At 36.5% G+C, this 23,813-nt stretch overlaps 1 protein-coding gene across 1 annotated transcript in view; it reads left to right on the top strand.

The window, feature by feature from the left end:
• MMP16 (matrix metallopeptidase 16) overlaps positions 1 to 23,813 on the top strand; it is a 96,372-nt gene that overhangs the window by 43,076 nt on the left and 29,483 nt on the right. Inside the window, exon 5 of the mRNA XM_026842371.1 lies at positions 490 to 707. Coding sequence (XP_026698172.1) covers positions 490 to 707 — 218 coding nt within the window. The remainder of the gene's footprint in view (positions 1 to 489; positions 708 to 23,813) is intronic.

Raw genomic sequence — 23,813 nt, 5'->3', positions numbered from 1 at the left:
CCATCAGTGTGTTAGCAACCTTATCCTTATATTAAATCCAAAACATAGCTCTGTACAAGCTACTAAGGAGAAAATTCACTCTATCCCAGCTGAATCCAGTACATCTTATAAAGAAACTTTGTTTTCCTGTATTTTGTATGCTAGACAATGATTCTGTTTTAACAGTTGGTAAAGTATGTGCTGTGAGTTACTGCTCAGCTGAACTGATGGTGGACTACACACCCTTTGCAGGTTTATTGGAACATTGTTCCAGTAAGGAAGGAAGAGTCTGGATAGTGAAAAGTAATTATTTTCTTCATTCGTGCCTTGTTTTTATGGTAGTCATTCATTATACCCTTTAACAACACAGGAAAGGTATGTTAGGTCAACTTTTCCATTCCCCTTCCACTGTAGGATTTTCACTGCTTACAGCAGGTTTTTGTTGTGTATTTCTTCTCTGAGTGCCATTGTTGGGCATGTAAATTACATCCTGCTGCTATATTTTTAAAGGTCCACCTGACAGGATCCCACCACCAACAAGACCTCTGCCAACAGTGCCCCCACATCGTTCAATCCCTCCAGCAGACCCACGGAAGAATGACAGGCAACCTAAACCTCCCCGGCCACCCACTGGTGACAAACCTTCCTATCCCGGAGCCAAGCCGAACATCTGTGATGGGAACTTCAACACTCTGGCTATTCTTCGCCGGGAAATGTTTGTTTTCAAGGTAGGAGGCTGTGAATTTTTCAACATTGCATCAAATATCTACATTGCTCCTTTTTTTTTTTTTTTTTTTAAGCAAACTCTCATTCATCGTGACTCCACTTTCCCAGCCTGCTCACAGTTAGAAAGTTAAAGAAAGAAATTAAAAAATAAACATACCCATGGCTTAAACATCTAGCAGAAGACTGCTGTAATGTTCTATTTTGGGAAAATACTCATGTCAGCAGAAACTGTAATGCCTCAAAATGTAAAGTTAAATAAATGCTGCATGTTATGGAGAGATAAAAAGTGTAAATTAACCCATGAATAATAGGAATGATTTTGTTGGGAATACAGCCACATCCAGACATACAGTACATACTGTGTCTTCAGTGCTTTTTTTGGTTTTTGTTTTTCTTTTTTTTTTTCCATGGAGCTGTAATTTTTACTTTACAATTAGATCTGTCATTTGCAAAGGAAATTTGTCATTGTTTTGTGGTTGCATTGAAACCACAATATCTAAGTAAAGGTCTTTGCCACAAAATTCTTATTGCAAATGTTTCATTGTTTATTTCTATTCATCTTCTTTCTCTGAACTGAAAATGTGGTATATACAACAAATCAAAATAAACAAACTGAACTGAAAGGCAATCTTCTGATAGAAGGACTTGGCTAAGTCTCATGGACATCAAAGCTGTCTTAAGGAGAATGATCTGCAGTATGGTTTCCAGAAGGCATTGAATGCTGAAGAATAATTACAGAATTATTATTCAGTCTCTTAAATCTTAAACAAATTTGCTGACAGATAGTGCTGTGCAAATGTTCCAGAAACAAGCAACAGGATAATCCATTATTTTAAACTACTGGTGTGTCAAATTTTCTTAAGAAATAGGACGTGTGGGATCTTTGTTTTATAAATATATGATATGATTCTTTTGAACTTCAACATTATCCGTAGAGAAGAAGGGCCTTTTACATGAATAGATAACACTTTTCCCTTCAGGAATAGTGTAAGTCTAAGGGAAGTGCAGTGAATTTGTGCGAAAACATGAAGGTCCCAGTTCAATAGTTTTTGTTAACCTTTCTGATAGGACCCATTTCTCCCTTATATATTTTCATGTAATCTATCACTCCAAGTAAATCTTATTAGCAGTGCTACTCAGGCTTTCATTTTCTTCAGCATACCTGAAAAAATATGTACAAATAGCTTTACATTAATAAATTCACAATTATTGGGCTACCATCACAATCCAGTGGGCAGGAAATATTTTTCCCATAAACAGCTAAGGATTTTGCTTACCCTGGGATTGTCAACCCTTTCCATTTGGATAGATGGTATATCTTCAAGCACTGGGAGGTCCTGAACCATCAGTCTTTTTATGACTAAAACTTAAAGATTAAGAAAGAATCTAATTTTCTAACTTGGCATTAAACAAAATATTAAAATACCTACTTCAATCTCATGTCATCCACCCCAAGAGCAATAGAACATATTCTCATTTATTTTAGACACAAAATGATAAATAGTGAAATGTTATCTCACTAATACAAAATTTCCTGTTTGGCTAAGTCTGTGTTCCTGGATAAATAGATTGACCACCATAACTAATCACTCCTACCTATTCTGATTGAAAATACAAATTAAGTTTTCTGGGAAAAAAAAAAAAAAAAAAAAGTATTACTTACTGTTTTAACACTACATATTTATTACAGGGTTTGTATGCTTACTAATGTGAAAACTGTGTTTATGCTCCATAATTAAAACTCCATTCATGATCCACACCCTAATGAGGAAACACAGTGAAACTCTGTCAGAGAAAAATGACCAGAAACTGATTGTTTACAGATTTCATGTTTAGAGTCTGACTCTCCAAAATGAAGTTGCAGCAATCATAAAAACAATGTGTTTAGAAGGGAAGAAAGACATGACCTTTGTCCAGATTAATTTCTTTTAAGGGTCCCACAGTTCCCCCTTTCCCCTCAGGGTACATGAGAGCATGGCAAGGCATGACTTGGGTTAGCATGCTAAGCAATGGAGTTTACTTAAGTATACAAATCTTGACTTTGTAGTCTGAGTGTCTTTGAATGCTTGACCTAGTGGGCTTTAACTTTCTGGTTTGCACATTAATTTGCTAATGTTTTTGTCTGCTAAAAGAGTTTCTCTACCTGTTTGAGATTATTTTTTTTTGGTGTATGGGGAGAAGTATGAAAGGAGCAGAAAAGGGGAGAGTAAATTAGAAAAGTCAGATGTTGTTAGTAAACTTACTTTGTGGAATCTCAGGGGGGGCATTTATAAGGAAAAGCTCAGCATGTCAGACTGTAGCAGGAGCAGGAGAGGAATTAATTCTCAGAAGGTATAAACAGAAATAGGGACTGAATACAGGGAAAGCATCCAGCAATGAAGGGAGTTAAACTGGAGATTCTGTGGTCTGACACAAACAAAAAACCAAACCTGGAGATTCTGTGGTCTGACACAAACGAAAAAACAAACCTCTTTGCCCTTGTCCTGGCCCTTAATGCTAGTACAAGGATAGACTGGGAAGGAATGAGTGATGGGCTGAGAGCCAAGTACAGAGAGATGAAGAAGAGAGGGGATTGATGGCAGCACTGTACCAGGTGGAAACAATTAAAGAAGAATTATGACCTTCATTGGAAGAATTATTGCTGGATAGTTCCCAGATGAGTTAAATTAATAAAGTTGGAGGCTAATCAAATGATATCCTTTTCTTTCTTTGTCTTTATCCACAGGTCTGTAATGATTGTGTAGTGGCAGATTTTACTGCCTTCTGAATGGTGTGTATGCCATGTACCAATTTTAAATTGAAAATAGCCACTTTTTAATCTCATGGGCAGTCTCAAGATCAGGAGCTCGATTTGTTTAAATAATCCTTGAAATTGCTTGGGAACTTAGCCACAGAGTTGAAGAATGTGAGCCCTTTTGAATAGTTAATTTTTAATTTAAACATAAAACCAAAGCACGAAAGATAACAGTTTGAGATACACTGTGGATTTTCATAGTAGATGACAAACAATATTAATTTCAAGAAGATTGTTTTCTCTTGGATGTTGAGATATTTGGTGTACTTAAGAGCATCAGAATATTAGAAACTATTTTTTTTGTTCACTCAAATTGATGATCTTTGTCTGTGGTTTTCAGACTATCTGGCATTCTCAAATGTATATACTCAGAGTAAAATTGAATAAGAGTAAACTTAAAGGGAAAATGGAATTTACACTTATCCATCCCTATTTATTGCTTCGCCATCACTTTGACAAAGTAACAATCCTAGCAATACTTGATAAAAATTATAGGGTTACAGAAATGAAATAAAGAGGAACTGTTCTTGATCTAACATGAAGAGTAAACTCAAGAGTAAAGCAATCAACTTGTTAAAGCTTCCTCAAACATCACCAAATAAAATTAGAATTTTGTGGATCAATTATTTTGTTAGAAATTATTGCATTTTAAGAAAAAACACATTAGAAAAAACAAATTAGATGCCCTTAAAATGCCCCTGCTAGCTGGTAGGGCTTGAGGACACAGCATGTTAAGAAGAAAAATATTAGTTAAAATCAACGTACTGTAACTATTGGTTTTAGTTGTCATCTACTGATATTTTAAAGTGTATGAAGTTTGGCTTAATTGGATGCAGTTTTTTAATTACTGCTATTATTTAATATGTGCTTGAACTACTATGAACAACCATCAGGACAGAAGAATTTCTGTGCCAAAATCAGTGCGTGTCAAGTTTTTATCTTGAGATTCCAGTTAACTTCCGTATTTCTGCTGAATACAATTAGTATTTAGCTGTCACTCTCATTTCCAATCTTTTCTCCAGCTATTTTCTCCCTCTGTTTAGTTAGAGCTCCCCTGGGACACAGAAAATGGCTGAAAATGGGGAAAACAAATTGGTCTTCCTTTTCTGGGAAAGTTGTACACAGTGGTATGACACTGTCTGCTTTTAATGGAAAAACCTCTTAGCCATTGATTATAGCAATATGTGGTATCTGACAATACTGTCTTGTATTTAAAATCTCCTGAGGGTACCTCCATGGCTACTGTGTCATGAAGAGGAACCCCATTGTCTAAGGTCACCAGAAAAGATGTATCAGTGAAGAAGTTTACAGCATATATTTCCACTTTCTTCCTATGTTCTGTCCAATTCACACTGCTTTTCCAGTCTTCTCTAGCAAAACAATTTTGAAGATGATTGAAGATGTCCTATATTTTACACAGTTAAAAAAATGTTGAAGGGAGCCAATGGTTGCACAGATTTTGTTATCTCTCAAAGGATGCAGATCAAATAACATTGGTTGCTTCTTCTGTTATTTTTGAGGCGTGTATATCTTGTCTTTGACTCTACATGCTGATTGTTCCTTGGCAACAAAATTACCTCTAGCTCTGCTTCAGCAATCTGTGTTGCTTCTGTTAATATCCTTTTTCTTTATGTCCTTTTCAGTCACACAGATTTTAACAACGTTCTTAGTTTTTTGAGCAGGTTACATCTAAAAGAGTAAATGCCAAATGTGTGGAGCTTGTTCTGGGTGATCAGCAAGTTGGAGGGACAGATCACTGTTCTTTGTTCACTGGGTTTTGGTTAACAGAACATCTCATAGAGGTTGCACCGGTCCTTTGTTTAATGATAAATCCTTAAGAAACAAATGAACGGGTTCTATATGATCTAAAGTGGTTTTAGTATTCATGTTGGAAAAGTTAACTCAATCTTTGAAAAACAGTATTTTTAACCACTGTTATATAATAGGGTGTTTGCTGAAATGTAAGTATAGGAGAAAGAAGCTTGTCCATCAGACAAATAGCATTTACAGCTCAGAGAAATGTCTTCTGAAATGTTAACATTGCAGATGGTAGAATATGGAACCAATTTTAGGAAGGTCTTAACAGGCTGTGTTTTGCTATTTTATAGTAATTTCTCCACAACTTGTAGAAATTTGTTTTCTGACTCTTCATCTGCTAAGAACCATTGTAAAAACATTTATGACATGCCAAACAAGCCAAGCCAATTAGGCTGTCATTACCCCTTGGCATTAGTTTAGACTGCAGTTGCTTTCATACATAACTATAGATGCCATTTAATATCCCTTTCAGAATTGTGCATTTATATAGAGTATGCTGTTAAATACAAAAGGAAAAAAAAAAAAAACAACCGTTACTTGATATGTGATAAACACATGAGGAATTTTTAAAGCATTTTAGCATTGGCTATTTAATCATAACTGGTAGGTCTAATAAAAAATCTGTGAGATGGAGGGAAAATACTAATAATAAAAAGCAGAGAAAGAAACAGCTACAGTGAGACTTGACTCCACCGTATTTGAAAGCAGATATTTTTTTTAAAGCTCTCCTGGTCTGTTTGTGTAGCTGGTTTTTGTCGCGTGATGTTGTGGATGTCTGGGCTGTCAGTTGCAGCCTGGGAAAGTTCAGCAGAGGATACTGTGGAAGCAGACACTTTGGGATCTGAGAAGGAAAACCACTTAATGTGTCAGCTGTAAAAGACTGGGAACAGGAGGTCAGAAGTATCTAACTCTGCAGAGAGAGGGCTCCTTTTCCCCTACTTTTTATATCACTATGGTAGGAAGAACAATCTGGTGGAATTTACCATTTTTGAACTCATCAGGGAGGAGGGCTGCTTTAATTCAGGTAATTCGGGTTATATTGAAAAGGAAGGAGAAAAGCAGCAAAAACTCAGTGGGGACTTCAATGTATTGCAGTACACCAAGCCCATTGGAATGTACAGGGTGGACGTTTTGTGGCACAGAGAAAATTGTAGGATATCAAGAAAAAAAAAAAGCCATAGCTTGTATATTTTTGATAAGGGTTACTTTCACTGAGAGATGTAAAAATATTTTCCAAATGTTACCTAAACCTTTCAGTATGCTTCTAAGCTAGGGAGGGGTTTTAGCTAACACATTTTACAGGTTTAAAATGGAAAGCAGTCTGTTCATCACTGTATGGAAAGTAGGTAGTATAGTCCATGCAGCTGCAGAGGAATTTAGACAAGAACGTAATCACCAGGGTAATAATTGTACCAGAATAGTTCAGATAAAAATCCTTCTACCCCCTTGCCTTTTAAAAAATTGTCTTAGACTTTATTACATAGTTTTATGTCCGTTCGAAAGATGGCAACCCATCATAGCTATACTTATTATCTAGCACCTACTAACCTACAGGTATATTTGTACACATAGAAATGTTATGTATACAAAGTTCTAAAAAATTGTAACTGTATTATTAGGGCTTTATTTACAAGAACTTCAGTGTAATGGATATACATGTTATTGCAACTTGTAAGCAACTTGAACTGATTAACAATCTGTACTATCTGGTTAATAAAATTCCTATTATTCATGTAATAGCCCATTAAAAAGTGTAATCTTAGCAGGATGCATGACTCAGCATCTTCAGCAGCCCTTTAGATTTGTCAGAAGAGTACTTTTTTTTTTTTTCCCCCCCAAAAAAAAGCTGTTTTCATTGTCAAACAATGTGGTGTAAAAGTATTTGATCAGTAGCAAAGCAAATGGTACTGAGCTTCTCTCATGTCCATCATATGTGCTTTGCCTTTAACTAGTTACAGTTTGTTGTCTGAGGTCAAACAGTTCCACTCTACAGGTGGTTCAGATATTTCTGAAAGGCAACTATCCCTTAGACACTGGTGTATTTGACTGTGGATGCCTTAAGAGTGTACCACACAAGGTAATACAAGTGGTGTCATCATCTTGTTAACAGGTAATTGCTCACACCATCTTGACTCAAATAAACCCTCACAGGCAAAACACATATTATTATTTCTCCTCATACAATTTTTTGCATGACATGGTGGTACCTATTGTTTGACTACCTCTCTACTGGAAGTTTGGATGATGTGCATTGCAATACAGTCCAGGGAGAAGAGGTACATTTAACAGTAGTTCCAAGACATGACCTTACAGGCTAATTTTGAATTTTGAATTCAATTCTGAATTTTCCCTGAGAGAAAAACAAGGTAGAATGGCTTGTTTAAATTCAATTTAAACATAAGAAAAACCTTTTAAATTGTAAACTTTTACAGATTAAACACTGGAACAGATTGTCCAGAGAGACTGTGGAGTCTTCATCTTTGGAGATACTCAAAAGCTGACTGAACATAGACCTGGTCAAATGTGTAGATAATTCTGTTTTGAACACAGGAGGGGGTTGGATCTCAAGAGATGCCTTCCAACCTCAATCCTTCTGTGATTTTGTGTAGCAACTGAAATATGAGCACTAAAAAGGCATTGCCTCCCAAAATCTTTGTTACCTGCTTTCCTCACTTTCCTCCAAAGGAGTCTTTGAGTATTTCTTCATATTCCACCATGACCTCCAGAGGTCCCTTCCTACCTCAGCCATTCTGTGTTCCTGTGAGTTCACTGAAATTTGACTGTTTCACTCACTCATTTCTCAGTAGCATTTGATCCATCATCTGTTTTGGGATATGGCCTTCACATGCAATAGCTGGTGAGATGGCAGAGGAGAGTGGAGTGTGTGGCTGCTGCTCACAAAGCACTAACAAGGGGACGGCAGAGGAGGGAATGTCCACCTCTTCCAGCTGTGTGAGACAGATCCTCTGCTGTCTCCTTACCCTATTTCAGCTTTCAAGGGAAATCACCCTTCTTTCTAGGGTCAGGCTCTGGACTAAAACACTTTATTCAAAGGCTGACCCAGTCCTATCTCTATGAGACTCTCACCATCTTATGATGAGCTGTTAATACCTACAAGGTGCACACCCTACCTGAGAGAGTCCTCACATTAAACAAAGGTGCTTCCGACCCTTCAAAAATTTTCACAGTGGGTTGGACAGACAGAGTTTAACAGAAATATTCAAGTACTTGTGTGAACCCATATATAAATGTGGTGATAGGATTTGGGACAATGTTCATAAAAGTTTGGACATTAAACATGAATCTCATCTAATGAATACTTTTAATCTAAATAGTTTTAATCTAAAATTATTCTATATTAAACTGAAAAACGTAAGCCAAAATATTTGTACATCATTATCCAAAATTCCAAGAACTAGTCACCTGTTAGAAGTGCCTTTTTGTGTTTGTTGTTTGGGTTTGGTTTTGTGTTTTTTTTTTTTGTTTTTTTGTGTTTTTTTTTTTTTTAATAGAGTGGACTTGATGGTATCTATAAATCTCTGTTACTCTTTTTACGCAAAAGGATAGAGTGGGTCAAATTTTTATATATTCTTAGGAAAGTACTTGTAACAGTACTGAATAAAATTTAGAATTATGACTTTTTCCTGATCACCAAAAAAATAATCCACAGGATCCCCCAACAAATGATAGCATGCTTATATAGTGTTACTTGCATACTTAGAACTTCTATTTTTCTTAGTCACTGAAATACAGAGCAATTGTAGTTCTGCATAGCACTTTTAAATAAGTGAAAGACATTAAAAATACAGATAAACAAATGGGCATGAAAGACTTCTATCTGGTAGATTTACTTATGAATAACCTAAGCCTAGACAGATAATCTCAACAGGGAAAATATAGGCACATAAGACCTCACTGGTCATAATCACTTGAATAAGGAATTGCAATGCAAATTAAAATTGAAAGATCAAATCCTGGCCTTTTTTTCCCTCACAGTTAGAGTATTTGCTTGCTACATCAGAGAATCTTGTGACCCTACTAGTTTTTCACTTGTTATTTTACTACAAACAATGACTAACTAAAAGCTTTAATTGAATACTAGAGTACAAAAAGTATTTAATTTTGTAGAACTTGCCTGTTTTCAGACTCAGTGTTTGAGTGAACTGATTAAAAATATTTCATTGGCAAGAGAATAGAAAAAAAGCATTACTGACGAAAAAATAATTGCAAAAACTCACAGCAAGGAATAATCTAAAATTGCGTGGAGGCATATCTTCAATTTTGTAACACCAGCAAGTGTTATCTTGTAATAGTAACAATGTGTTTTAATTGGGGCTACATCCTAATAGAACCAAAGGGAGTAACTGCAGAAACACTTCAATCACAGGGCTTAATTAAAATTTCTTGTTGTACAAAATTGTGGCCTATCAACTAATTTAGGTAAACATTTTGGGAAACAATTGGAATGGTTTGGAATGTAAACATTTTCAAGCAGTGGTATTGATCAGTCTTGGAAATATTTGCTTAATCCTGATTTACAGCTAAAACTTTATATTCCAGAAGTATTTGTGTATTTTAAATTTTTTTGTTTTTTTTTTTTTTTTTTTTTTTCACCCATTCAAGGGTTGAGGGTCCACAGTGCAGAAGTTTAGCAGGCATTTAAATGAAAAGAAACTAATATCATTTGTTCCTGTGGATTAGCCATATCCTATCCATGTTTTTTTTTTTTTCAACAAAGCAGTAAAACACTATTCACACTATTGAAAATCTATTGAAAAATATCAAAAAGTTATAACAAATATTTATTTTAATCCTGTATTTTTATTTTTTTATATATATAAATTGCCTTCCTTTGCCTACTCAATAAAAACTTGACTAAATTGAAAGTCACAGGAAAAAATTCCATTGATTGTAACAGATTCAAGATAAGTACCTTTGACATGACAGGGAGACTATCTGTTTTGAGTAATATGTATTAGGTAAAATAACACAAGAAACAGCAGATTATCTTATAAAACCAAGCACATGAAATCAAAAACTGCTTTCCTATACAAAATCCTATTTGTCTATGCAACTTGTCCAGTCTAGAAATCGAGACAGATATCACTTTAGTTAATGATTTGACATATTTATCCAGTGAGAATATCTTCAGTGAGAGAACAGATTGTATTAGGTCAAAGGTTTTACTTGATAATGGCAGAGTTTAGCCCTTTCCCATTGTCCCTAATACTTTAACAGCATTTCTTATCGATCTTATGACAAAGCTTTTGCTGATTGTTTTGGAGTGATGTCTGACCAGCCCTTTATAACATCCATAGTCATTTACTATTTCAAATTATATATTCCCACTTTATCTGTAATCAGATGTAATTTACAATATTACATATTCACTCTTAGAGATGTAATCCCTGTATCTGAATGACAAAGACAGGGAACAACAACAATCAAATATCTACCAGTTTTATATTTACATTTTCATGACAGATGTCACTGTTGGCTGCTCTTTGCTGGATATACCACTCTTAATCACTAGTTTTTCTCCTTGGCCATTGCTGTCAACCTCAAAGTTAAGACATTCCAAGAATGCTGCTTATCCCTGACTGATTACAGTGGCAACTTCTACAGTCTTTTTCTAATCTTGCCACTTCTGTGGGGGAGATTTACTTAGTCTTGCCCTATGCTACTCAAAGATAGATTTGATACCCCGATTTTTTTTGTTTTGTTGTCAGCACAATTCCATAATCACAAGCATTAAACTGATATCAAGCAGTATATGTTAGCTTCATAGCTTGTAGCAGCTTAAATCCAAAATACACCCCCCCCCTACACTCACTACAAAGTTTCTTATAGCATGTCTTCCCATATTTTCATATAAAATTATTGGAGTTTATTGCTTAATTCATACTGTAAAAAAAAAAAAACAAGAAAGATTGAGTTTTATCAGCAACATATATTCAACTCATGTTGTATATTTTTAAGATCTGAATTTAGTTGTGCCCTGGTCTGCATATCTTGTTCGTCACAAGTCACTTGGGTAGAATTCTGTAAGCAATTTGATGATTTACAAACAGCCCCTTGTTAACCCATTACCTAAGTGTTTAGTTAACTAGTTCATTAGTTTGTCATCTATCTCAGAAAACTTGTCTCCTCATTACACAATTCAAATAGCTAGATTTTGGGGCAAAAGATTTGGGCATTTTAGCCTTCAGAGTATTGCATTAGTTTACTTCCATGGCCACTGAGCATACTACAGGAACAAAAAAGGAAATTTTGCAGAAATATATACTCATTTGCATTTAGAAAGGTTGGCATATAGAAAATTAAATGTATTCTTACATCAATTACAAGTGTCTGTTTTCTCTTGCAAAGAAACCACAGCTCTGACATGAATAACTACATGTTTTCTACTTTGTGATATTATTTTAGGTATAGCAACCCATGCAGTTTTGAAAGCTGATATACATCTTTCCACATCTACTTATTATAGGTATGCACGTGTGGACAGGGTTGATACGGCCCTGAAATGAGTAGGATAGGTCCTCTTCCATTTCCCCTACACAGTGTCTAAAAGGAGCGGGATATGCTCTTGGGAGCCCCAAACGTGGTTAGAGCAGCTTCAGTCTCTTGTTTATGCATGGACTGTCCTAAGCTACTGCAGCCAGGAGGAAATACTGAAATTACTTAATGTTTCTTGCTCCCACCTGTGATTCTGACATGACTCATCAGGGCACTGAAACCTTTTGGTCTCCTCAGAAAATCCATGCAATGTGCAGCCTGGGAAAGGCAGGGAGACAGGATAAGTGGATGAGCCCATACTGCATCTGAACTTACGATCACATTGAGTTGCATCTGGACCGCAAAACTATGAAATTTGGCTTCAGTGATTATGAAGCTTCAAAGGAGGGACATGATTATTTTAGGTGTTCAGAGAGGTAACAAATGTCAATGTGTGAGTTACTGACATGGCTGTTTTCATGCATTCTACTTGTGTATATGCATATGACATGTACATTGTGGTTTCCAATAGCTCATGCTATGACCTCACCCACTGACATTCATCTTTCTTTACAACTTGTAATGTTACTCTTCCACTAGAAACATTTTGCACAATTTTCATTTATTCTATAAATGTTTTTTCCTCTTCCTTTCTTGTGAATGCTTGCCTATTATTAGTCATAGAATCAACCATAGAATCATTGAATGGTTTGGGTTGGAAGGGACCTTCAATGATCATCTAGTCCAATCCCCCTGCCATGGGCAGGGAAATATATACACATATGGAAACAAATGCAGATGTGTATGAATATATGGGTATGACAGAAATATTAAAATATAGGTGGTATAGTGATAAATCATATAAATAATAACATAAATATTTCACAATTCATTCTAGACTAAAAAGATCACTGCTTAAAGGAAATGAAAAATGTATTACATCTAGGAAAAATATTTGGAGTACTAATTTCTGTGTTGCTACAATATCAAGGATAGATTTTTTTATAGTTTTTGTTAATCTTGGTGGATATAGTTTGTTACTCTCTCATTTTCACAAGCTTTTGGCTAACTAGAATAAATGATAATGACTTGTACTTTATGTCCACAGTGAAAAAAGACTTAGAAGCTTCCTGTAACTGGAAATTATGCTAAATAATCTCCTAGACATGCCATATTTCACAAGCCACAGGCTTATTCATGTAGGTAAACATTATTTTTTACGGAGTCAATCCTTCTCTCATCTGTTTGGAGTTTTCTGGTATTCTTGGTTTGCCAGTGGTATCTAGTTGGGTTAAAGAAACTAGAAACAAGTATTTATGGCATTGGCTTAATCATAATTTCTCCATTTGACTTCGTTCAGAGTTTTCCCTGCCTATATCTAGAAATTCTGATGAAGCAGGTCATACCTTCTCTTGGATTGTCAGTAACTTTTGGTTATCTAGGCCTATAGCCTCCATTCCATGCTGATTTAATCCCTCTATTTTGGGGGTTAAAATAAAGAAAGGGAGTCGAGTTTGCTCTCCTTTGTCCTTCTGATTTTCAGAGAATGTCCAAGTCATTACAGAGAGCCTGATGACTCAGACGTATTTGTAGTAGTTGTTAAAATGGTCTGCTCACCCCTCAGGCAGATGGTGAAGCGTCATATTACAAGTGATAAAATGATAAGGGCATACAAGTAGAGAAAACACAATTATTCTGATTTCATTAGAACGGTTTGTCTGTTTTTCTTGGACAAATATAAATCTGTCCTGGACCATTTTCACATTTTTGCATGTCTATTCCTTACAAATATGGAGTCAACAATTTTGGGCTGATGAGAAATAGATATAGTATAATTTGGGGAAGAAGTTACAGAAAAAAAATGTAAGCAGACAAAACCAAATATTCCTTTTCTCTTCTCATGGCCCAGGATGGATAGCAAAAATAAATTACAAATAACTGTGGAAAAAAAATCCTTCATTTTTCAATAGAATCATAGGTGGTATACTTGAACTTCTCCAGGAAGGAGATTTCTGTTCTAAGATCTGTGCTATTGTTGGTAAGGCAATATAACATAGTGCTAGGGAACACTGTGCAGCTGGGAAAAAAAATCTTGAAAATACCTTTATGCTGATATTCTGTCTATTTCTAGGGAATTGCTCATGTTTTCAAATCCTCTTGACAATTTTACTGAAGGGAAAAAGGTAGTCCAAGATTCTAGATATTCTTTTTTTTTTTTTTACAAAAGGAGAAAAAAAGGCTGTGAAACGGTGGAGGAAAAGTAAAGAGTATGCCATATAATATCAGCGATGACTTGCGGAATGAAGGGAGTTGTAAAATCAGTATTATTGAGCTTTCAGATAGAATAGAAGCTCACATGGTTGTCAGATTTAAGCTAGCAAAGTGTCATAGAAAAGTATTGGTTATTTGGTTTCCCACAGAGCGCATCAAGAAGGGAATGTGTTAATGTAAGAGAAGTACAAGAAGCAGGTGTTGGTAAAAGCAAAAGGAGATTCTACTCATTTGAACATTATGTTTATCATATACCCCATGATATAATATTTCCAACAACTATGATCATGTGTTGACAAAGCCTGTAGTGCAGGCCTCTCAGAAAGCCGATCTTCATTCCAACTTGGTTTTACACTATTATTTGTAAAGAGACAAGAACAGCTACCGCAAAGCACACATTTTTACCTCATATTGTTATACAACTACATATTAAAACATTTCACCCCTTTTCATTGTTTGACCCCTACTATATACCTGCCTGATTTCAAAGATGGATCTATCAGGAATCCCTTGTTTGAATTATATTACATGTATTAATGAAAACATGTCATGCTTCTTCCATCTGAGTCATCATTGTTAGAATATTTGCAGTTTAAATAATATATATCTCAGCAGAACACTTTTTTCTCAATGCCAGAAGAAAGTTTTTCAGTTTTAATCAAGAAAATTCCTCTTCCCTTCCTCTTCCCTTCCTCTTCCCTTCCTCTTCCCTTTCTCTTCTCTTCTCTTTCTCTTCTCTTTCTCTTCTCTTTCTCTTCTCTTCTTTCTCTTCTCTTTCCTAAATAGAGGATTGATAACATGGCTCTCATACCTGAGTTGTTACCATTAATATGTTCTGGGACACATCAGAAAAGTAATAGCACTGCAGGATATCATCTCCAGCTGCACCACAGTGCAAGGTCTGTAGCTATCAGACTTGTAATCCAAATAGATACACTGGACAAGTTCAGATGTGGAAGATTTTCCAGGAAGAGCCAAGTGCTCTTGGAAGTATGTGATAGTGATATAGTACATAGTATTTTTCCACATAAGATCCAGATCAACCCATGGTTTTTTAGATGTTTCTAATCTTGCTGAGTTCCATGTATGATATAAGATCTAGTGTCACCAGGCCAACTGGTGGTAACCAAAGACTCCATAATATTTAAAAAGTATTCTTCATAACAGTTTTTTCCTTTAACTGAAAGTATTCTATAGATACTTATAGGTTTTGATTGCTTCAGAGTAGTTTTGAAAGGTTAATGTATACAAAGAAAAAAATGGGTAAAAGCCATTGCTACTGTCCACAGAGGAAAAATAGATTGAATGGATGGACATGCATGAAAAACATTATAAAAAGCTCATGTACAATTTGATAATAAAGAAATTGTAAAATGCAAGTTTGAATAAGACTGAAAAAATAAAATAAAGAATATAATTGAGAATAGAGCTGTAAAAAATGAAACAATAAAATTAAATATTAACCAAATATAGATCAAAGTGTTCTGAAATTAATTACTTCCATGCAACACCAAATACTAATAGCAGTCTTACAAGTTGCTTATTTTAGAATGAATTTGTTAATATGCAATAGTTTACATATAGTTTATATAGTTTATGCAATTGTTAATATGCAATAGTTAGTTTGAAATGTAGAGAATGGCGCTGTATGTCAGGGACTGATATGATTGCTTTGAATACAAGTGTAGTGAAGACAGGGTGGAGTGTCTTTGAATTAGAATCAGGGGGAAGGCCAACAGGGCAGATGTTGTAGTAGGAGACTACTATAGGCCACCCACCCAGGACAGAAAGGGGGATGAAATATTCTATAGGCATTTAGGTGAAATCTCACGATCGCTTGCCCTTGTTCTTGTGGGTGACTTTAACTTCCCAGACATCTCCTGGAAATACAACACATCAGAGCAGGACCGGTCCCAGAGATTCCTGGAATGTGTGGAAACAATTTCTTGACACAGCTGGTGAGTGAACCGACCAGAGAAGATGCCCTGCTGGATCTCCTCTTTGTGAACAGAGAAGGACTCGTGGATGATGTGGCAGTTGGAGGCCAACTAGGGCACAGTGATCACTGATCACGAAATAATAGTGTTCTCTATTCTTAGAGAGGCCAGGAGACGGCTAAGCAGGACTGATATCCTGGACTTCCAAAGTGCTGACTTTGTCTTGTTTAGGCACCTGCTTGACAGGATCCCACGGGAGACGGTTCTGAAGGGTATAGGGGTCCAGGAAGTCTGGGCACTCTTTAAGAAGGAAATGTTAATGTCTCAGGAGCAGACAGACCCTAGGTGCTGTAAGAGAAGCCAGCGACAGAGAAGACCACTCTGACTGAAGAATGAGCTTTGGCTGCAAGTCAGGGAGAAAAAGAGAGTTTACAGCCTTTGGAAGAAGGAGCTAGCCACTCACAGTGATTACAAAGATGCTGTGAGGCTATGCAGGGTGGAAATCAGGAGGTCTAAAGCCCAGCTGGAAATTAATCTGGCTTCAGCAATCAAGGGCAACAAGAAATGTTTCTATAAGTATGTCAACAGCAAAAGAAAGACCAGAGAGAGTCTCCATCCCCTGCTAGACTCAGAAGGAAACATGGTAACAAGTGATGAGGAGAAGGCTGAGGTCCTTAATGCTGCTTTGCCTCAGTCTTTAATAACAAGATTAGTTGTACAGAGGGAATCCAGCCTCCTCAGCCAGAAGACAGAGACTGGGAGAACGACCCCCCTGCAGTCCAGGAGGAGACAGTCAGTGACCTGCTGCATCACACAGACATACACAAGTCTATGGGACTGGGTGGGATACACCCAAGGGTGCTGGAGGAGCTGCCTGGGGTGCTCGCCAAGATGCTTTCCATCATTTACCAGCAGTCCTGGATGACCGGGGAGGTCCCGACTGACTGGAAATTGGCCAGTGTGACGCCCATTTATAAGAAGGTTTGGAAGGATGATCTGGGAAATTACAGGCCTGTCAGCTTGACTTGGGTGCCTGGGAAGCTGATGGAGCAGCTCATCCTGAGTACCAACATACAACACATGTGGGACAACCAGATGCTCAGGCCCAGTCAGCATGGGTTTGTGAAAGGCAGGTCCTGCTTGACAACCTGATCTCCTTCTATGACAGAGTGACCTGCTTATTGGATGAGGGAAAGGCTGTGGATATTGTCTACCTTGACTTTAGTAAGGCCTTTGACACTGTTTCCCACAGCATTCTCCTGGCAAAAATGAATGCTCGAGGCTTGGATGAGCACAGGCTTTGCTGGGTAAAAACCTGCCTGGATGTCCAGGCCCAAAGAGTTGTGGTGAATGAAGTTAAATCCAGTTGGCGGCCGGTCACGAGTGGTGTCCCCCAGGGCTCAGTTTTGGGGCCACTCCTGTTTAACATCTTTATTGATGATCTAGCCGAGGGGATCGAGTGCACCCTCAGTCAGTTTGCAGATGACACCCAGTTGGGTGGGAGTGTTGATCTGCTCGAGGGCAGGGAGGCTCTGCAGAGAGACCTGGACAGGCTGGAGCCATGGGCTGAGGCCAACTGGAGAAGTTTCCATAAGGGCAAATGCCGGGGGCTGCCCTTGGGCCACAGCAACCCCCAGCAGCGCTACAGGCTTGGGGAGGAGTGGCTGGAGAGCTGCCAGTCAGAGAGGGACCTGGGGGTGCTGATTGACAGCCGGCTGAACAGGAGCCAGCAGTGTGCCCAGGTGGCCAAGAAGGCCAATGGCATCCTGGCTTGTGTCAGCAATAGCGTGGCCAGCAGGGACAGGGAAGGGATCTGACCTCTGTACTCGGCACTGGTGAGGCCGCCCCTCGATTCCTGTGTTCAGTTTTGGGCCCCTCACTACAAAAAGGACATTGAATCGCTCGAGCATGTCCAGAGAAGGAAAGAAGGAAACTTACAGAATGAGGAAATTCAAAGGTAAAATAAAGAGAAATCTACGTCTTGCATCTACCACTGTGCAGCACTAGAAGTGGGAAAACTGGGATGCAGCTGTTAGTACTTTACTGAAATGATTACAAAAAGTCGGTAGAAGTTTCAGAGGAGTTACCAGTGCTTTGTCTAACTGACCATACTTTAGAACTTGATGTGGAATGTAAAGGAGGTATTTTTGCTCCAGCTTCAGTCATAGTTCCTCATGTTACAGACTGTCATCCTGGTGGTGAATAAACCAGAATCAGATTTCAGATGAGCAAGAGTGTCCCTGAAGGAGATGTGTACAACACTTAATAAATGGGGGGGACATAACCAGGTTTCTCTTGTGAAGAGAGTCAGAGTGTATTTGGAGTGCCATAGCCCTTTGACTCCTTTGGAAAAAGAAATTTTATTTTTCATATTTTTCCCTAATACTTGAAGCCTCACTTGTGGATTACTGTAGCTTTTTTTTAAAAAACAAAACAAAACAAAACAAAACAAATCAAACAAACATAGCTGTAGATTTCAGCATGAGCAATGAAACAGTTTTGCACATATCTCAAATGAGCAAAAGAGGCTATTTGGGTCAATAGGACTGAGTATGAAGCCAAGGTAGATTTTAATATAAATGGGACCATTTTTGACCTTGAATAAATTACTTAACACTACTTTACTTTGTCAGTTACATAGAAGAACTGATAAGAACAGATAATAGAAAAAAAAATACTCCTTAGCAAAGATTTACTAGATAAAAACACTAGGTTTTCTACTTTAAAACGTATACACTCCAGTGAACTTCTCATGTCAGTGGCTTAGCTGAAGACAGATGCTTTAAAGCAGTCTCAGTGTAGCCATAAACAACAAATAGGTAAGTTTACCAGTTTTTTACTTGCTCTACTCTGTCACAGCAGTTAGTTATTTTGCTCACGGTATTGGTTAGCATTAACATAAGAAAAAGAATAAAATCATAACAAACAATGGCTTTATTTTGTCTGGAGGCTTGCTGAAGTGTCTGATTAGATGCCAATAAGAAATTATAATTAACAGTGGTTAATAAATTGCATCAAAGAAGTTCCTTGTTTGGGAATTTAGGAAAGCAACAAAACTAGCAATAACATTTGGTGATTTAGAATCCTTTTGTTTTGAATCCAATGAGTTGCTCTCATCTCTAGTGAGGAGATGATCGAGAGATTCAGGATCTCAACATAGGAGGTGCTGAGGTTTTCCTGAGCAGTGTTAAAAATGTTCTGAATTCTCACAGTGTTTCTCAGACCACATTTTTTCCCTATTACAACCATGCTGTTGTCTCAAACACTTTAGGAAAGATGAATTGTTTCTATAAGTTCAAATAAGTCATCTTCAATACATTATACATTCATCTGCTAATGAACGGGTAACAGTCCTTTGTAGTTTTAAAGGAGCTTTGTTTGTTCTTAATGTGAATCAGCTTACTAATAAGCTGAGCTAAAGTATTCTCTGTGTGTATAGAATAGACCATTTAGTTAATTGTCTCCTAAAATGAGCTAGATTGGTAGCATCTATTTAATGTCTGATTCCAGTCTCCATAGAGCCAATTGTTTTCTGCTATAGAATTAAGTAGGAACTGGAGTAGGGCTAATCTGCAAATTTCCTTGCAAATTCTATACTGAAAAAAAATGCAAATCAGAAAACAAAAATAATTCCAGCAATCATTCTCATAGCTGAATTGTGCTAATATTTTTTCTACATTTAATTTCCCTGGTCTGTAACTTCTTTTTTCTGCTCCATGAAAATTCTTTCACAGAAAGTTGCTCAAAAGCTTTTTTTTTTTTTTTCTATTCTGTGCAGTGGTGTCCTTTGACTTAAATGATATACATTGCAAGTTTGGAATGTAGAAAATAGATGTTATTAAGGAAATTGTGGAAATCCCCAAATGAGTAGGAACAAAGCCTTTAATCCTACCTGCTGCAGGCCCAGTAGTACCGTAATTGAGATCCCCTAGTTAAATTCACATGATCTGATAAAGTAGATGTGGAAAAGTGCCTTTTGATATTAGAATAAGTTTTTTTTTAAAGGATATTCCAAATTTATTTTGATTTAGATACAATAAATATACCTTGCATTTTCAAAATTCAGGAAGTTTCTTAGTACTTCTAAAAAGGTGTGTAGTAGGGGAACTTCATTCTCTTCTGGATCAGTCTTGAAATATAGTGTCTGCAGGTTCTGTCCTCTGGTAAACTCTCTGTACATAACTGGAACTCTTATTTGCAAGAGAATTTAAAGTTGCTAAACAGCTTAGTACGTTATCACTGGATGTTTTTCACGATGCTCATATGGGAAAAAATTAGGATATTCATTTGTCTGAAAGTTTCAGTCTGCCACTCCTGCTTTGCATAGCTGCTGGCTATGTTTAATTTTCCATCGACAAAGGCTTGCTTTTGCATATGGTCAGAGGTAGCTTATGGGAGAAGACATGACCCAGTGTGAGACTTTAATATGTTTTGTCAATAATATTGTTACAGTATTAATTGGAATTCAGCATTTGGTTAACATTGATTTAGGGCAGAAGTATTATGTTTATTTCCCTTTTTTTTGGAAACGAAACAGGCCATGCAGTGGGCCTTGTGGAATCTAACTATAGTAAAACTTTTTTCTCTAGCAGCTGTAGATATCAAATTTTTCAGTTTTGCATCACATTCCATCTTCTGGTGGTGGGATACCCTTATTATTGACTGAAAGAAATTCACACAGAGATATTTGCTGTACAATGCAAGGATATTTCACAAATTACTGGGAGTTTCACATGCATTTTCTAATCATAGTCAAATATTATAATTTACAGTTGTGATTTGTCCTTGTTCTTCACCTATCTCACTGTCTGCCTTAAATCTTTTTTTTTGCCTTGTGTACCTACGGTGATATTTAAGATTCCTTGTAAAACCAACACAAAACCCATTTTCTCCTAAAGTCAGCTTAATTTTCATCTCCAAGTAGTTACAAAAGTAACCACTTGAAAGTTTTCCATTTTTTTTCTTCTTTCTAGCTCTTCATAGATTTTTTAGAATGTCTATCACGTTGGGCAGTCTTTCTGTTTTTAGTGGGTATCATTTGGACCTCTGAGTCAGAGTGTCACATGTCATTACAGAATTGCAGATAGAGTTCATTAGGTATAAAATAAAGGGCAGAGCTCTAGAGATTTTGTAGCAAATTAATGTTATATTATTGGCAATGGTTGTTGATCCAGAGGCGCAAGAGAAAATTAGGTGCTGAGAGAAGAAAGCTCCATTAATTTTGCACTAAAACCTCCACTAGTTTGTGTATTATGGATGAACTGAAATATCTAGAGATTGTTTTTAATTCTCCTACTCATCAGTTGTGTTCCTTAAGGAACCTGAAAAATGTTTAAGGTGAGAATAAAAACCGAAGTTAAAATTAATTATTAATTTTGGAGGGGGGAAAAAAAAAAAAAAAAAAAAAAAAGATATGGTAGCAATGCTTCCAGCATCAAATAGAAATACATAAAAGGAGTTACAAATGCTTTGGTCTAGAAACTTTGCTAGAAGAGTTCATGGAATTAAACATGAAGAACAGTTTAACATAATCATCACTAAAAAGTTAAATCAGTTTATTGTCAAATGTATCTAACAATAAATTATGAAAATTATGCATTATGAGCCAGATTTTTTGACTCTAATGCACTCTTCCATTCAAGATTCTCCAATCTGTTCATAAAGTGTTTTTATAAGGAAGGTATTTGCTCTGATCATACACCATGTACTGTATTTTAGTCCCTTCATCTAATCACTGAGTTACATATGCACAGGAAAAAAACCTAGAGCATTTACTGACTGCAGAATGATTTGTGTATAACCTCTGTTCATATTCTTTTCTCTAAAAAGCTTTATTGTCTTTTTTTTCTCAGAAGTATCCCATCTTCCAAATAAAACAAATTTCATAACACTCAGTTTGAGTGACTGCTCCTGATTCTTCAGCCTCTTACTCTTTATCCAAATAGCATTTCTGAAACAGCTTACAGTCTCTCCTTACTAATTTTCTGATTCTTAGATATATTGCTCATTTTTCAATTGTTGGGTTTTTTGGTGGTGGGTTTTTTTGTTTGTTTGTTTGGGGTTTTTTGTTTGTTTGTTTGTTTTTCTCCTTTCTGTTTTAGTTCTGCTTTTTGAACTGGGAATAATTGTCCAAGTTTAATATACTTTGTATATCTATAGTCATAATATTTAATGATCCATTATTATGCAAGATCCCAGCTGCACAGGAGTGATCCATATAGTTGGAGCTATTGGGTACCTACAGATGCTTACAAGAAGACATTTGCTAGCCAGCAAGGAAAAATACTACATGCTGTGCATTCAATGCACGCGTTTGTCAGACTTGCAACTGTAGTGCATGTGACAAGTCATGTGTTCAACCTGTCTGCAGGAGTTAATGTGTTTTGGGGAAATAAAGTAATTAAAAGTATATTTAACCAATATAGTGGGAAAGACAGTTTTTCAATACCCAGTATTTCTCAAAAGAGACAAAATTGTGTTTATTTAGTATAATCAAATACACTGAGATGTGTTTTGTCAGAGAAATTGTTTCAAGCTATTTAATTCAAATATAAAAGAGCTTTCTCAAAGTGAATACACTTTCTCTTGGACTATGCTTCTTGAATTTCAGTAATAGATGAACTGTGTTGAAAACACATTTTCAGTAATTCTACCTGTTTATCAAAGTGCAGATGATAAGATTGCTGGTAAATATAACTTGGTTTAAGACAAATTAAGTATGTTTACTTATAGGTGCTGAAATGATCCATTCTTTCTGTAAGCAGAGTCTGTCCCATCTGATATCTCATAAAGATCCTTGGTATCCTTTACAGCCACATGCTAGTAGTAGTCTAAAACCATTGAGTCCAGTGTGTTCATAAGAAGCCAGGAAAATTAAATTTACATAAACATTCTGTTGACCTCTGCCAACACCTACCTGGCCCAATTTTATAAATGATCTAAACTTCCAGTTCTCCTCTCAGACATTTCCAGATATCTGCTGATTCTTGTCACTCTGGCTATCTCTAAAAGTATCTCTATTGTCAAATCATGTGCTTACTTATGTCTGTTAAAATAAAACCATAAAAATGCTGAAATTACACATTTCCAAAACTTTAGTTCTTTGGAAAGCTGTAGGGTCCTTACTGATGAGCAATACCCCATTGTTCATGATCATTGCAATGGCATGTAAATCTAATGAAAATAGAGGAGGAAAATAAGGAGTCTACATTGATTCCATCAGCAAAAGAGAGAGCATAGTATGTTTTGTTCACAATTATGCTTCAGAATGGAATATTTAGACATTAAAGACAATGGCACAGGAAGATCTTGTTTCAAGCCACAGATCCTTTATCCTTAATATTAGCCAGATGTGTTACAATATAGAAAGGTTTCCTGAAAACAAGCAGAAGGATTTAGTCTACAAGGTGGTTTTAATATGAAGCAACAAAGATCCTGGATTAGATCTTGTAGTCAAAGTGCTACTATTCTTGGTGAAAGAAGAAAAAGAAAGAAAGTGAGTGAAGGCTGAACACCAGCAAGCAGCTGTGACTGTTGCTGATCACTTAGGCGCTTTTCACACTGTGGGTTGTTAAATTGTCATACACATTTTTGTGGCTAGCTGTGGATGCTCTACGTTTGCATGTGTTTAGGAAGGAGTCCAAAGGAGTGAAAGTCCATAAGTGCTATTAATCACAAAATTATTGCTTCTCATTCAGGAGGTTCTTGAACCACAAATGATAGGTGGCTGGGAGAGTGTATCAGAGAGGTGTCGTTGCATGTTCCCTTTTTTTTTTTTTTTTTTTTTTTTTTTT

The sequence above is a fragment of the Athene cunicularia genome, assembly GCF_003259725.1.
Source record: "Athene cunicularia isolate RWA chromosome 2 unlocalized genomic scaffold, athCun1 chr2_part1, whole genome shotgun sequence".
Classification (NCBI taxonomy): domain Eukaryota; kingdom Metazoa; phylum Chordata; class Aves; order Strigiformes; family Strigidae; genus Athene; species Athene cunicularia.
This window is presented reverse-complemented; position numbering and strand designations above follow the sequence as displayed.